The sequence below is a fragment of the Carcharhinus amblyrhynchos genome, chromosome 8, assembly GCF_965287045.1.
Source record: "Carcharhinus amblyrhynchos chromosome 8, sCarAmb.v2.hapA, whole genome shotgun sequence".
NCBI classification, from domain to species: domain Eukaryota; kingdom Metazoa; phylum Chordata; class Chondrichthyes; order Carcharhiniformes; family Carcharhinidae; genus Carcharhinus; species Carcharhinus amblyrhynchos.
Window position 1 is genome coordinate 69,484,800 of NC_137331.1, and position 16,096 is coordinate 69,500,895.

At 44.1% G+C, this 16,096-nt stretch overlaps 1 protein-coding gene across 1 annotated transcript in view; it reads left to right on the forward strand.

Moving 5' to 3' along the window:
- Positions 1-16,096, forward strand: part of LOC145347031 (peroxidasin homolog) — a 403,231-nt gene that overhangs the window by 351,155 nt on the left and 35,980 nt on the right. Inside the window, exon 18 of the mRNA XM_080194932.1 lies at positions 4,342-4,476. Within this exon, the coding sequence (XP_080051058.1) occupies positions 4,342-4,476 (135 nt within the window). The remainder of the gene's footprint in view (positions 1-4,341; positions 4,477-16,096) is intronic.

Here is a 16,096-nt window from a genome sequence, read left to right on the forward strand (position 1 = left end):
GATTTTGTGGAATAGAAGGTGACATATTCCCATGGGTAAAGAATTGTTTAGCTAACAGAAAGCAGAGAGTAGGATTAGTGAGCCATTTTTGAGTCAATAAGCTGCTATTAGTGGAGTACCACAAGGATCAGTGCTGGGGCATCAACAACTAATAATCTGAATCGTTGACATAGATATGGGGACTAAACATATGGTAGCTAAGTGTACCGATGACACAAAAATAGGTGTCAAGAAGACATAATTGCTGGAAACCTCCAACCTCTCCACAGTTGGAATTTTCCAGTGCTGCTGCAGTGAGTAGAGTTTTGGCTGAGTGCCAAATTCTCCATTCTCGCTGGCTGTGAAGGCAGAACGAAAGAGATCAGAGAATCCTGCCCAACAAGACTGCAATGGGAATTATATAGAACATAGAACACTACAGCACAAACAGGCCCTTCGGCCCACAAGTTGCGCCGATCGCATCTATACCTACCAAGCCATAGAACTATCTGTAACTTCCAATGCCATTAGATCCCATATACTCATCCAGAAGTCTTTTAAAAGACCCCAGCGAGTTCATCTCGACCACCACCGGCAGCCGATTCCACTCACTCACCACCCTCTGAATGAAAAACTTACCCCTAACGTCTCCTCTGTACTTGCTTCCCAGCACCTTAAACCTGTGTCCTCTCATAGCGACCATTTCAGCCCTGGGAAATAGCCTCCGAGAATCCATCCTATCTATTCCTGTCAACATTTTATAAACCTCTATCAGGTCGCCTCTCAACTTTCGTCTCTCCAGGGAGAAGAGACCTAGCTCCCTCAACCTATCTTCATAAGGTATGCCTCCCAATCCAGGCAACATCCTTGTAAATCTCCTCTGCACCCTCTCAATAGCTTCCACATCCTTCCTGTAGTGAGGCGACCAGAACTGCGCACAGTACTCCAAGTGGGGTCTGACAAGGTTCCTATAAAGTTGCAGCATTACCTCCCGACTCCTAAACTCAATCCCTCGATTAATGAAGGCCAGTACACCATATGCCTTCTTGACCACATCCTCCACCTGCGAGGCCGATTTAAGAGTCCTGTGGACCCGGACCCCAAGATCTTTCTGCTCTTCAACCCACCTAAGACTCCTACCCTTGATATTGTACTCCTGCATCCCGTTGGTCCTGCCAAAATGGACCACTACACATTTATCCGCGTTGAAGTCCACCTGCCACTTCTCCGTCCAGTCTTGCATCCTATCTATGTCATACTGCAACTTCTGACATCCCTCCAGACTATCCACAACACCACCAACCTTCGTATCATCGGCGAACTACCTAACCCATCCCTCCACTTCCTCATCCAGGTCATTTATGAAAATGACAAACAGCAAGGGTCCGATAACAGATCCCCGGGGCACTCCACTGGTGACTGACCTCCATGCAGAAAAAGACCCATCCACAACCACTCTCTGCCTTCTGCAGGCAAGCCAGTTCTGGATCCACAAGGCCAAAGCCCCTTGGATCCCATGCCCTCTCACCTGCTCAAGAAGTCTTGCATGGGGGACCTTATCAAACGCCTTGCTGAAGTCCATGTACGCCACATCCATTGCTCTTCCTTTGTCAATGTGCTCCGTCACATTTTCAAAGAACTCAACTAGGCTCGTAAGGCACGACCTGCCCTTGACAAAACCATGCTGACTATTTCTGATCATTCTAAACTTCTCTATATGCTCATAAAACCTGTCCCTCAGAATCCTCTCCATCAACTTACCAACCACTGAGGTTAGACTCACCGGTCGGTAATTTCCCGGGCTATCCCTGTTCCCTTTCTTGAAAATAGGAACCACATCCGCAATCCTCTGGAACCTGTCCCGTCTCCATCGACGATGCAAAGATCATCGCCAGGGGCTCTGCAATCACTTCCCTCGCCTCCCACAATAGCCTGGGGTACATCCCATCCGGTCCTGGCGACTTATCTATCTTGATAGAATTTAAAAGTTCCAACACATCCTCTGTCTTAATATCCACATACTCAATCTTTTCAGAGTGCCGCAAACCCATAGTACAATCTCCCAGATCACTTTCCACCATGAATACCGAGGCAAAATACTCATTAAGCACCTCTGCCATTTCTTCCAGTTCCACACAGACTTTTCCCCCTTCACCTTTTGTCCTATCCCTTCTCTTCTCATCCTTTTACTCTTCACGTATTTGTAGAATGCCTTGGGATTCTCCTTAATTTTACCCACCAAGGCCTTCTCATGTCCCCTTCTGGCTCTCCTAATTTCCTTTTTAAGCTCCTTTCTACAAGCCTTATACTCCTCTAGATCCTTAACATCTCTTAGCTTTCTGAACCTTTTATACACCTTTCTTTTCTTCCTGACCAGGCTCACCACAACCTTCATGCACCACGCCTCCCGTGACCTACCAAAACCTCCTTGTCTCATCGGAACGTTATCATGCAGAGCTCCAGTCAAACATTCCTTGAAAATCCGCCACCTTCCTTCAGTACTTTTCCCTAAGAACACCTCCTTCCAGTTTATTCATCCAATTGTCTGCCTGATGTCTTCATACTTCCCCTTACTCCAGATAAACAGCTTCCTAGCCTGCCTGATCCTATGTCTTTCCAATGCTATCGTGAAGGAGATAGAATTATGATCTCCATCCCCCAGATGCTCTCCCACCGAGAGATCCGGCACCTGTCCTGGTTCATTAGCCAGCACCAGGTCAAGTACAGTCTCTCCTCTCGTAGACTTATCCACGTGCTGTGTCAGGAAACCCTCCTGAACACACCTAACAAACTCCTCCCCATCCAAACCCCTTACCCTAGGAATGTTCCAGTCGATGTTTGGGAAATTAAAGTCTCCCATCATGACAACTCTGTTATTACTACATCTCTCTAGGATCTGTTTCCCTATCTGCACCTCAACTTCCCTGTCACTATTGGGCTGCCTATAGAAAACACCCAGCAAAGTTATCGACCCTTTGCTGTTCCTAACTTCCACCCACAGAGACTCCGTAGACAGTCCCTCCACAGCATCCACCTTCTCTACAGCCGTGACACTGTTAAATGAATAGGCAAAATTTGGCAGATGGAAAATAATATAGAACTTGTCCATGTTGGCAGAAACGAAAGAAAGGCTGTAAATTATTTGAATGGAGAGAGACTGCAAAACTTTAATGTAGTCGGGATCTGGGTGTAGAAACACAAACTATTGGTATGCAAATGCAGCAAGTGATTAGAATGGCAAATAGGATGTTGGCATTTATTACAAGAGGCATTGGTTATAAAGATAGAAATGTGTTTCTGCATTTGCACTTAGGGCCTTAGTAAGAATACATCTGGATTACTTTGTACAGTTTTAGTCTCTTTAGATATAATTCAATTCGAAGAAGTTCAGTGAAGCTTCATGTGATTTCCAATTATGAGTAAGGTGAGCAGTTTGGACTCAGACCTATTTGAGTTTAGAAGACTGGGATGGTCTTATTATAGGCCCATTTGGGATTTGACAGGGTGGATGCTGAGTGGATGTTTCCCCTTGTAGGAGCCTAAAACCCAGAGGACACAATTTAAAAACTGAGGTCATTAAATGCTAAGGTGTGGGCCAGAATCTCATCACCATTCAGACTGGTGGAATTTTCCCATCCCCCCGCAGTGAATGGAGATTTGGCTGGTCGCCAAATTCTCCGACCTTGCTGCAGTGGGAGCGTAGCATGGATGGCAGGTAAGATGATTCCCGACAGGTTTTTTTTTTCTCTGAGAGTCACTGGTCTGTGAAATTCTCTTCCCCAAAGAGCAGTGGAAGCTTGGTCATTGAATATATTCAAGGTTGAGTTATGATGTGGAGATGCCAGCATTGGACTGGGGTGGGCACAGTAAGAAATCTCTCAACGCCAGGTTAAAGTCTAACAGGTTTATTTGGAATCACGAACTTTTGGAGCACTGCTCCTTCATCAGGTGAGTGGAGAGGTAGCTTTCACAAATATGGCACATATAGACAAAGACACAATTGCAAGATAATAGTTGGAGTACGAGTCTTTTCAGATAATCTAACCTTTATAGCTACAGACAATGCAAGTAGGGAGAGGGATAATCACAGGTTAAAGAGGCCTGAATTGCCTCAAGCCAGAACAGTTAGTAGGATTTTGCAAGCCCAGGCCAAATGGTGGGAGTTAGGCAGCATTTCCATTAAGTGGAAGTCGGAGATTTTGGGAGATGGACAGAAAAGTGGAGTTGAAGTCAAATCAGCCGTGATCTTACTGATTGGCAGAGCAGGTTCAAAGGGGCAAATGGCATATTATTACTCCCAATTCTTGTGTTCTTAAATACTACACTGCCAAATGTTAAACATGTTTTTATTATTGTTTCAAGGTTGTATGGTACACCACAGAATATTGACTTGTGGCCAGCATTAATGGTTGAAGATATAATTCCTGGAACAAGAGTGGGACCAACCCTGATGTGTCTATTTGTAACTCAATTCAAAAGGCTGAGGGATGGTGACAGGTAGGACACTTTTAAGATGAATAAAAGATATGGAATGTGGCAATGATAATAATAGACTTAGTAAATTCATTGTAATGTAGATATTTTGGAAGTTAACCACAGAGTTGAAGTATTTTTCATTCACTTTTGAAAGCATGTTAGTTTGTTTTCTCATTTTGTTTACAGCTATATCTTTTGATCAGATATTAAACTGAGTGATATTAATGAATAAATAATTAAGGTATTCATATGAAATTTATTGATGCAGTTGTATGGAATAATTTTCATGTTTATTATGATGATAGTGTTATCACACACAAAGCTTTCCACCTGTTGAAGTATTTTTACATTTTAGTGGCTTTTGTCAAGATCATTAAAACAGTCAGCTCAAATTTTTAATTTTTGGCAATAGCTTTGAAAACAAACTGTTAAAAGGTTCAAAAAGACTTGAATACCGCATGTTCACAGCTATGGCTATAGATTTAGAACATAAGAACATAAGAACATAAGAAATAGGAACAGGAGTAGGCCATCTAGCCCTTCGAGCCTGCCCCGCCATTCAATAAGATCATGGCTGATCTGTCGTGGCTCAGTTCCACTTTCCCGCCCTCTCCCCATAACCCTTAATCCCTTCTCTTATCAAAAACCCATCAACCCGCTTCTTAAAAATATTTAGCGAGGCAGCCTCCACCACTTCAACGGGCAGAGAATTCCAGAGATTCACCACCCTTTGAGTGAAGAAGTTCCTCCTCAACTCCGTTCTAAACCGCCTCCCCTTTATCTTGAGGCTGTGCCCCCTAGTCCTACTGTCTTTTTTGAGCGGGAAGAGTCTCTCCACCTCTATCCTATCCATCCCATTCATCATCTTATACGTCTCAATGAGATCTCCCCTCATTCTTCTAAACTCTAACGAGTACAAGCCTAGTTTATTCAGCCTCTCCTCATAGCTCAATCCCCTCAACTCCGGTATCAGCCTAGTAAACCTCCTCTGCACTCCCTCCAGGGCCAAAATATCCTTGCGCAGGTGCGGCGCCCAAAACTGCACACAGTACTCCAGCTGCGGCCTCACCAATGCCCTATACAGCTGCAGCAAGACCTCCCTACTTTTATATTCAATCCCCCTCGCTATGAAGGCCAGCATCCCATTCGCCTTCCTGACCACCTGCTGCACCTGCAAGCTGGGTTTTTGCGATTCATGCACAAGGACCCCGAGGTCCCTCTGCACCGTCGCCTGCTGCAGTTTTTCGCCCCGTAAGTAATAGTCCTTCCTACCATTCTTCCTACCAAAGTGGACCACCTCACACTTGCCAACATTAAATTCCATTTGCCATTTCCTGGCCCATTCGCCCAGCCTATCTAGATCCTTCTGCAGACTCTCCACACCCTCCGCACAATTTGCCGTTCCCCCAATCTTGGTGTCATCAGCAAATTTCGACACCCTGCACTCGGTTCCCTCCTCCAGATCATCTATATAAATGGTAAATAGCTGAGGCCCCAGCACCGACCCCTGGGGCACCCCACTAGTCACCATCCGCCAATCCGAATAGCACCCATTGACCCCCACTCTCTGCCTCCTATTTGACAACCAATCCTCTATCCACGCTAACACCCTACCCCCAACTCCATGTCCCCTGACCTTCTGCAATAACCTCTTGTGAGGTACCTTGTCAAACGCCTTCTGAAAATCCAGAAAGACCACATCCACCGGCTCTCCTCTATCCACTGCCCTAGACACATCCTCATAGAACTCCAGTAAATTTGTCAGACACGACTTCCCTTTAATGAAACCGTGTTGCGTCCGCCCTATCAAGCAATTCCCTTCAAGATGCCTCGCAATTTCCTGCTTAATGATGGATTCTAACATTTTACCTACCACAGACGTTAAACTAACCGGCCTATAATTCCCCGCCTTTTGCCTGGCACCCTTCTTAAACAACGGCGTAACATTAGCCGTTTTCCAATCTTCCGGCACTTCCCCGGAATCCAGCGACGTCTGGAAAATAACCACCAAGGCATCCACTATCACCTCCGCCATTTCTTTGAATTTGTGTGGGGAATAAATTATTGGCAGAGGCGGAAAAGGATCTCTAAATAAATACCAAAGATCGGGAACAATTGCGGCATCATTTTCCTGTGGCTGTTGGAAACATAGAAACTTAGAGGGAAATTAAAGTCTCCAATTCTCCTCAAAAACACAAAGTCTGACAGACTTTGCAATAATCGAGTTGTTCATAAATCTTCTGCCATCAATAAGGTTCTATTATCTATCAATAAAATTCCATCTGCTGATTCCACAGCGTTGATCGACCCATATGCAAGACTATCCATTATCTTAGCATGTACTTCAAGAGTAATCTAATGCAGTAAGATACTGTCTCCTGTTACACAATGACAACTTTTATCTTATTAAGTCTAGCCCAACATAGGAAACAATGCTTTAAAGACAAAATGACAGTTGTGAACATGGCCAGCATGAAAAACAAAAAGCCTGGGAGAAAATAGGTCCACAGTTAGTAATACCATTGGTTAATAGTATTATTGGTTACTATTGATTAATTACTTAACTTAAAGCACAATCACATTTAGTTGTAAATCAAGGCCTACAAAGTAACATTTAAATATTCAATACAGATCTCATATAAGTTATCTTGAAATCAAGAGCAAAGCAGAAATAAAGTACAAAAATATAAAATTGCACAAGTTATTGGTTGCAGGTCTGGGGCCTACACTGTTGAATGTTCTCCTCTCTTAAGATGGTAGGAAATATAGTTCAGCTGCAATAGTTGAAAAACTGCTGTAATTCGAAGGTATACTCACAAGCTTTCGGGGTTAGGTGTAAGGATTCGCATTCTAATCAGTAATCTCTAAACTGTCTGTGCTTTATATGCTCTGTCTGAGGCCAGAACTCTCCATTCACCTGACGAAGGGGCTAACCCCGAAAGCTTGTGAGTATATTATCAAATAAATAGGTTGGACTAAAACCTGGTGTTGTCAGACTTTTTACTGTGTTTACGCCAGTCCAACGCCGGCATACCCACATCGTAATTCGAAGGGCCAGAAGACCAAGGACAGAATGAGATGCCAGAAACTCTACCAGCACAGGGGACTCCTACTGTGGTCCGGGGTTGGGGGAAGTTGTGGTGCAGTGGTAGTGATGCTGGGCTAGTAACATAGAGGCCCTGGCTAATTTTCTGGGGACACGAGGTGAAATCTCACCACAGCAACTGGTCGAATTTAAATTTCATTATTAAGTCTGGAATTGAAGGCTAGTCTCAGTAATGGTGACCATTACAAATATCTGGTCATTGTTAAAAACCATTTAGTTCACTGCTGTCCTTCAGGGAAGAAAATCCACCATCCTTACTTGGCCCGCCTACATGTGACTTCAGACCAGTAGCAAAGTGGTTGACCCTTAACTGCTCTGAAATGACCCAGCAAGCCCTTCAGTTCAAGGACAGTTAGGGATGGGCATAAACGTTGGCCTTGCCCACATCCTATTATAGAATAAACTTTAACTTCTGCAGAATTATTTGGAAGACAAGGCAGAAAGCCCTAAGAAATGTTTTTGAGGAACTATGAAAGAAGATGACCATGCACACCAAGGGCAGTCAGTGTTACATCAACTAATCACAAATGGCAATACAAAGCCACAAGCATTCTAATGACCTCAGCAGCTTGGCCAAGTTAAATGAACAAGGAACATCCTGCAGTGAGACATGAAACATTCTCATTTCCACATTATCCACATCACATGGTGTAACTGAGAAGATAATATGACAGCTCATAAGCACTGAATAGTTAAACAATCTGAAATTTATTCCTCAATACCCGTTTCGAAGATATCATAAGAATACACCTGAATCAATATACAGAATGGCTTGAAAGCCTTAATATTGGGCACATTAAGGTATAAGGGTCTATGTTCAAATGTATCTGCACCTCCAATAGAGTAGATGTGCAACTCTCTGATTAGCGGTTGCATATATTAAAACTAAACAATTAATTATTTTGATATTTTTTGCTTTATTAAGCAGATTTTTTTTTGATTTCCTGTGAGAACAGTATTATTTCTGACTGCTGAGTGACTAGGATGGAAACATGCTTGGTTTCTGACGGTGTTTATGGACAGGATCCCAGCTATATTAATGAACTCTCTCAAAATGAACTAAACAAATAAATATGGGGGTGCATTTCCAACTTGCCTCCCAAGTGTAAAACAAGGTTTGTGGCTCAGCCTCCAGCTATATATACAGGCCAAGTGTCATTTGTATGGATTCATGAGAGCCTGGTTTTAAATACAGGACTACAATAGCAGGCCTGGGGCTGAATCTAAAATCAGGTAAGAGATCAGGTTTTACAGTTAGAAATTGACTTAAAAAAATGCAAAAATAATTTATTCAGTCAATAAAAGGTGCAGTTCAAGTGTTTGTTCAGTTTTTTGAATTTCAGCAAAATGGGTTTGGATATTATTCTGCATGTTAACTTGCTGTCTGAGTTAAAGCAATAATGATTCATTATCAACTCTCTCTTGGCAGGATTGGAGAAGGTAATCTAAGGTTGTGTGCGGGAGACACAATGCCCAGTTAGATTGTAAAGATGTCCTGCCATTATACTTCTGGGTTACATTATTTAATAGGTAGATTTTGGACATTTTTCAGAGAGAGAAAAGAATATCAAAGGTGGACCTGAAACTTTGAATAGCAAGTGCACATGAAGCATTTCAAATAATGGTGATTATTTTGACCAACTGCAGAGTTTGATTTAATCCCATTTCCATTTACCAAACAACAACTTTCACTGCTACTTTCATGAAATCTGAGGGCTGTAAGCCCAACCCCACAAAGCACATGATTTGCCTGTTCGGCCATCATGGGACCTGGCTCAATCAACTGAAAAAATAATTGCTTCTTCAAGGTCAAATCATCCCCAATTACTCTTGGCTAATCCAAGAGGTAAAGGAAAAACAAAGCTCCTTCCTTCCCCACAAATTGCTTCTTTTGTGTACCCTTCCCTGCTCTCTCTAGAAACCAGCTGCCAGGGAATGGTACAATGTTATTTTGTCTGAAAATTTATGGTATCTATTTGGCTGCATCAGCCTCCTTCCATTTTGTTACCCTGCCTGACCACACACAGACTTTCTCCTATGCCAATGCTGATCTCCTAATCTCCACTGCAGCCATTTACCATATTCATCTCCTCAGTCAGACCTAACTTGTGCTCTCTTCTTCACTCCCTGACTCAGCTCCAAATAAGAAAACTGGTTTTCCTCAGACCAATGATCCTAACATTATCAACTTTTCCCCTTGTTCAACTACTTCTCTCTACCCACCCCATCATTTGCAAAATTGCAATGATCACCCTTGCTTTAAAAACAATCCTTCCCCTTCCACCCTCTGTCATTTCTAACTATCACTCCAATTCAACGTCTCGTTCCTTTTTAAGGTCCTGAAACATGTTGTTCCCAGCCATGTCACTCCACACCTTTCTTATCATTTTCCACTTCAAATTCTTTTTACATTGTTTTCCAAAATCCCATAATATAGAGACCACCCCAGTGACAGTCACTATTGTATATTATCATTGCTCCTGCTCCTCGTCTCTGCAGCTTGGTACACAATCACTGATACTGTGGTCCACATCCATGATTCTGCCACATGTAGTTCCACTTTTAATTGGGCACATGGTCATCTTAATCCTCTTCCAAAATTCTATCCTTGTCTTCATGCTATTCCCCATAAATACACTGCTTCTAATGAGATTACTTCTTCTGTGCCTACTGACCAGCAAATAAAGTCAGCTGTCACTGCACTCAAGTGCTGCACTGAAAGAAAGGGCATTTAAATGCATTTGTGTGCATTTAAATTGATTTAGTGGGCTACATGCCCAACTTTCCTGGCAGTTCCCCCTTTATCACAGCCTTCACCCATCCAGAATTGGTGCAAAACATACATGTCCCATAGAAGTCCGATTCGGGCACCCCAGTTAGTGAGGAGGTAGGTGCCTAGGGCCCGATGGCTCTCTGCTTGAGATCGGTGGGGTTAAGGGGTGGGGAGACGGGAGGAGAGGTGGGTCCGCTGTCACTCTGCTTAAAATCGCAAGGGGAAGAAGGAGGGTCCACTGCCACTCTGCTTGGGATCAGTCCGGGGGAGGGTCCACTGCCACTCTGCCTGAGGTCAGTGGAGGGGAAGGAAGGTCAACTTCCATCTGCCTGAGGTCAGTGGGGAGAAAGGGGGACCTTCTGCCTCTCTGCCTGAGATCAGTGGAGGTGAAGGGGGGGTCCACTGCCACTCTGCCTAGATCAGTCAAGGGAAAAGGTAGTCCGCTGTCACTCTGTCTGAGATCAGTGTGAGGGAAGGGGATGAGGGGCCTGTGATCGGTCAGGGTGGCAGAGACGGGGGAGATAAAGGGGTCAGTGATGTTGTGGGAGTGGGGCAATGAGTGTGAAGGCCAGGAGGAGGCATTACCCAGCTCAGGAGACATGTGACAGGGGAGCAGTATTCTATCATTTTTTTTCTGCGCATGCGCAGTTGGAGGCACCAATCGGAGCTGCAGGGTTTCGGGTGCGTTAAGAACCGTCCATAGACTTCTGTAGCACAATTTGGACTAGCTGATACTTTTTTCAGGCAGAGTGCATATGGGGGTGCCTGAGAACGGGTCTGAAAGTCAGATCTGAAAAACTCCCAGTTTCAAGTCTACCCAGCACTTAGAATCTAAGTGGTAAAATAGGGCCCACTGTGTCACATCTCCAGCATCAATCACACAAAATAACACCTCTCTGGAAGTGATTAACAAATTCAGCTACATTGGGTCCACACATTGGGTCCACAGTGACAAGCAATTTGATTCTTGAATCAGAACTCAATACACAGATATGAAAAATAGCTTCCATTTTGACTGTCTCACAAAATGTGCTGAGAAAAATAATAGATTAACTCTTAAGACCAAGATGCTGCCTTATGAGGCTTGAGTTCGCAATACTTTGCTGTATGATCTGAAGATAGGATAGCTTACAATTATTAAGAAAAGAAGCTCATCGATTTTCTTCTTTGATGTCAATGATGCATTCTCAACATTTCACAGAAGGACAGAATGGCAAATGCAACAGTCCTGTCAAAGATACATCTCCCAGATATGTTGGCACTCTTTAATTAGAAGTGATTTTGCTGACTTAGGTAAGTCTGCAGGATGGAGAATGCTGGCAAGCATGACATGAAGACACATGAAACATTATTGCCAGCAGCAGAGGAGAATGCCGACATTCACCTGTTGGCTGGCATGCATGCACCCGTGGTGAGCAGGGACCACAGTAACTTGACAACAGCTGCCAATGTGCGAGAAAGCACCCGACAATGACACTTGATAACCTCCTCACACACAACATTTGTGGCAGAACCACAGACATTGTGCCACCCCACAACATTACTGACCCCCTTATCCTCCCATCCCCTGCCACCCTGACTGATCATGGGCCCCTCCCCCTTTCCCACCCCCACAATCTCAGGCAGAGTGGCAGGGGTCCCTCTTTCCCCCTGACTGATCTAGATTGGTCTTTTCAGCCATATTTAGTGCACCGTATGAAACTATCTCATCTCCAATCAATTTGCTGCACGTCCACCATCTCATGTAGATTAATTTATTTATGAGATGTGGGCTTCGCTGGCTGTGCCAGCATTTATTGCCCATCCTGAATTAATCTTGAGAAGTTCTTGAACTGCTGCAGCCTGTGTGGTGTAGGTATATTCACAGTGCTGTTAGGGAAGGAATTCTAATTTGATCCAATGACGGTGAAGGAATGGCAATATATTTCCACGTCAGGATGATGAGTGGCACCCAGAGCAGCTTCCAGATGATATGTACCGATGTATCTGCTGCCCTTGTCCTAGTTTGTAGCGGTCATGGGTTTGGAAGGTCCTGCAATGCATCTTGTAGATGCTACACCATGCTGCCACTGGCATATGGGATGCCAATCAAGCAGACTGCTTTGTGCTGGATTGTGTAAAGTGTTTTGAGTATTATAGAGGTTTATAAAATGTTGAGAGGTATAGATAGGGTGGATTCTCGGAGGCTATCTCCCAGGGCTGAAATGGTCGCTGTGGGAGGACACAGGTTTAAGGTGCTGGGGAGCAGGTACAGAGGAGATGTTAGGGATAACATTTTCACTCAGAGGGTGGTGAGTGAGTGGAATTGGCTGCCATCGGTGGTGGTAGAGGCGAACACGCTGGGGTCTTTTAGAAGACTTCTGGATGAGCACAGGGGATTTAATGGGATTGGGAGTTATAGATAGTTCTATGGCATGGTTGGTATGGATATAATTGATGCAACTTTTGGGCCGAAGGGCCTGTTTGTGCTGTAGTGTTCTATGTTCTATTACTGGAACTGCACTCATCCAGGTAAGTGAAGTGTTTTACCACACTCCTGAGTTGAGCCACGCAGATAAATTTTGGGGAGTTAGGAAGAAGTTACTCTCAGCAGGCTTCCCAGCCTCTAACCTGCTCTTGTATGGCTGATCCAGTTCAGTTTCTGGTCAACAATACCCCCATAGGATATTAATTTTGGGGGATTTGGTGATGTTAATGCCAGTGAATGTCAAGGGGCAACATTTAGTTTCTCTCTTTTTGGTGATAGTCATTGTCTGGCCTTTGTGTAGCGCAAATGTTACTTGCCACTTATCAGCCCAACCCTGGATTTTGTCCAGATCCTGCTGCATTTGGACACGGCCTACTTCTATAACTGAGGAGTCACAAATGGTACTAAACATTGTGCATTCCCACTTCTGATCTTATGATGGAGGGAAGGTCATTAGATGTAGATGGTTGGGCTGAGGAACTCTTGCAATGATATCCTGGGACTGAGATAATTGACCTCCAACTATCACAACCATCTTTCGTTGTGCCGGGTTTGACTCCAACAGTAGAGAATTTTCCCCCTGATTCTCATTGACTCCAGTTTTGCTAGGGCTTCTTGTTGCCACACTCAGTAAAATGCTGCCTTGATGTCAAGGCTGTCACTCTCACCTCGCATGCAAACCATTGTTGCAAAAACCCAGCTGGTTCACTAATGTCCTTTAGAGAAGAAAGTCTGCCGTCCTTACCCATTCTATCTTGCACGTGACTCCGGATTCAAAGCAATGTGCTTAACTCTGAAATGGCTCAGTTATATCCAATTGCTATAAAACCTAAAATGAATTAACCTGAATGGACCTCCCAGCATTGACCTAAGCACCAGGTGGACGTGCTCAAGGTATTGACCTAACACGCATTAAGGTAGATAAATCCCCGCGATCTGATGAAGTGTGTCCCAGGAAGTTGTTGGAGTCTAGGGAGGAAATTGCAGGTCCCGTAGCAAAAATATTTGAATCATCGGCAGCCACAGGTGAGGTGCATGAAGATTGGAGGGTGGCAATTGCTGTGCCTTTGTTTAAAAGGGGTACAGGGAAAAGCATGGGGACTACAGGCCAGTGAGCCTCACATATGTGATGGGTAAGTTGTTAAGAGATATTCTGAGACACAGCAGGCATTTAGAGAAGCAAGGGATAGTCTGCATGGCTTTGTGAGTGGAAAATCATGTGTCATGAATTTGATTGAAGAGGTAGCCAAGGAGGGCAGTGCAGTTGACATTGTCTACATGGACTTTAGCAAAGCCTTTAACAGGGTACTACATGGTAGGCTGTTGCATAAGGTTGCATGGGCCAGAACATTGATTTGATTTAATTTACTATTGTCACATGTATTAGTATAGTGGAAAGTATTGTTTCTTAAGCACTATACAGACAAAGCATACCGTTCATGGTGAAGAAAAGGAGAGAGTGCAGAATGTAGTGTTACAGCCATAGCTAGGGTGTAGAGAAAGATCAGATTAATGTGACATAGGTCCATTCAAAAGTCTGATGGCAGCAGGGAAGAAGCTGTTCTTGAGCCAGTTGGCACGTGTCCTTTATGTATCTATTTCCTGATGGAAGAAGGTGGAAGAGAGTATGTTCGGGTGCATGAGGTCCTTAATTATTTTGGTTGCTTTTCTGAGGCAGCAGCAAGTGTAGACAGTGTCAATGGCTGGGAGGCTGGTGTGATGGACTGGGCTTCATTCACAATACTTTGTAATTTCTTGTGGTCTTGGACAGAATAGGAGCTATACCAAACTGTGATACAACCGGAAAGAAGGTTTTCTATGGTGCATCTGTAAAAGTCAGCAAGACTCATAGCAGCTATGCCAAATTATACAGGATGTACGGAATACAGGTTTATACATACAGAAAAAAGAGTTGGGATGTCTTGTTGAAGTTGTACAAGACATTGGTAAGGTCACACTTGGAATACTGTGCACAGTTCTGGTCACTCTATTATTAGAAAGGATATCATTAAACTAGGAAGAATGCAGAAAAGTTTCACCGGGATTTGATGGTTTGAGTTATAAGGAGAGGCTGGATAACCTGGGACATTTCTCCCTGGAGCTCTGGAGGTATAGGGTGTGATTTTATAGAGGTCTATAAAATAATGAGGGGCATAGGTCTGCTAGATCATCAACATTTTGACCCAAAGGTAGAGGCGTCTAAAACTAGAGGGTGTAGGTTTAAGTTGAGAGGGGAGAGATCCAGCAGGGCAATTTTTCACACAGAGGGTGATGAATGGCTGGAACAAGCTGCCAGAGGCAGCAGTAGAGGCGGGCACAATTTTGTCTTTTAAAGAGCATTTAGACAGTTACATGGGTAAGATGGGTATAGAGGGATATGTGCCAAACCTGGGCAATTGTTAAAGTTAATTTATTAGTCACAAGTAAGGCTTACTTAACACTGCAACAACGTTACTGTGAAATTCCCCTGGTTGCCTCGCTCCGGCACCTGTTTGAGTCAGTGCACCTAACCAGCACATCTTTCAGACTGTGGGAGGAAACTGGAGCACCTGGAGGTAACACATGCAGATACGGGGAGAACTTGCAGACTCCATACAGATCGTGACCCAAGCTGGGAAATGAACTGGGGTCCCTGGTGCTATGAGGCAGCAGTGCTAACCACTGTGCCATTGTGCTGAAACTGGGACTAGCTTAGTGGTTAAAAAAGGGACAGCATGGACAAGTTGAACCTGTTTCTATGCTGTAAACCCCTATAACTCTATGACCTGCCTGTTTGGTCTCTGAAGTATCAGCTTCCTCCATTCCTCTTCATGGGCAGCATGGTAGCACAGTGGTTAGCACTGCTGCTTCACAGCTCTGGGGTCTTGAGTTTGATTCCCAGCTTGGGTCACTGTCTGTGTGGAGTTTGCACATTGTCATCGTGTCTGTGTGGGTTTCCTCCAGGTACTCTGATTTCCTTCCACAGTCCAAAGATGTGCATGTTAGGTTGATTGGCCATGCTAAAATTGCCCCTTAGTGTCCTGAGATGCATAGATTAGAGGGATTAGCGGGTAAAATATGTAGGGATATGGGTGTAGATCCTGGGTGAGATTGTGGTCAGTGCAGACTCGATGGGCCAAATGGCCTCTTTCTGCACTATAGGGTTTCTATGATTCTATTTCTATTGTTGAAACCCTCATTTACGTCTTTTTTCCCTAGCCTAAACTTTATTAATGCTACACTTTGCACTCCCATACAAGTCCTGCTGTGATTGCAAATCTTCATTAGCTGCCCATCTCTCAGCACATCAAAGTCA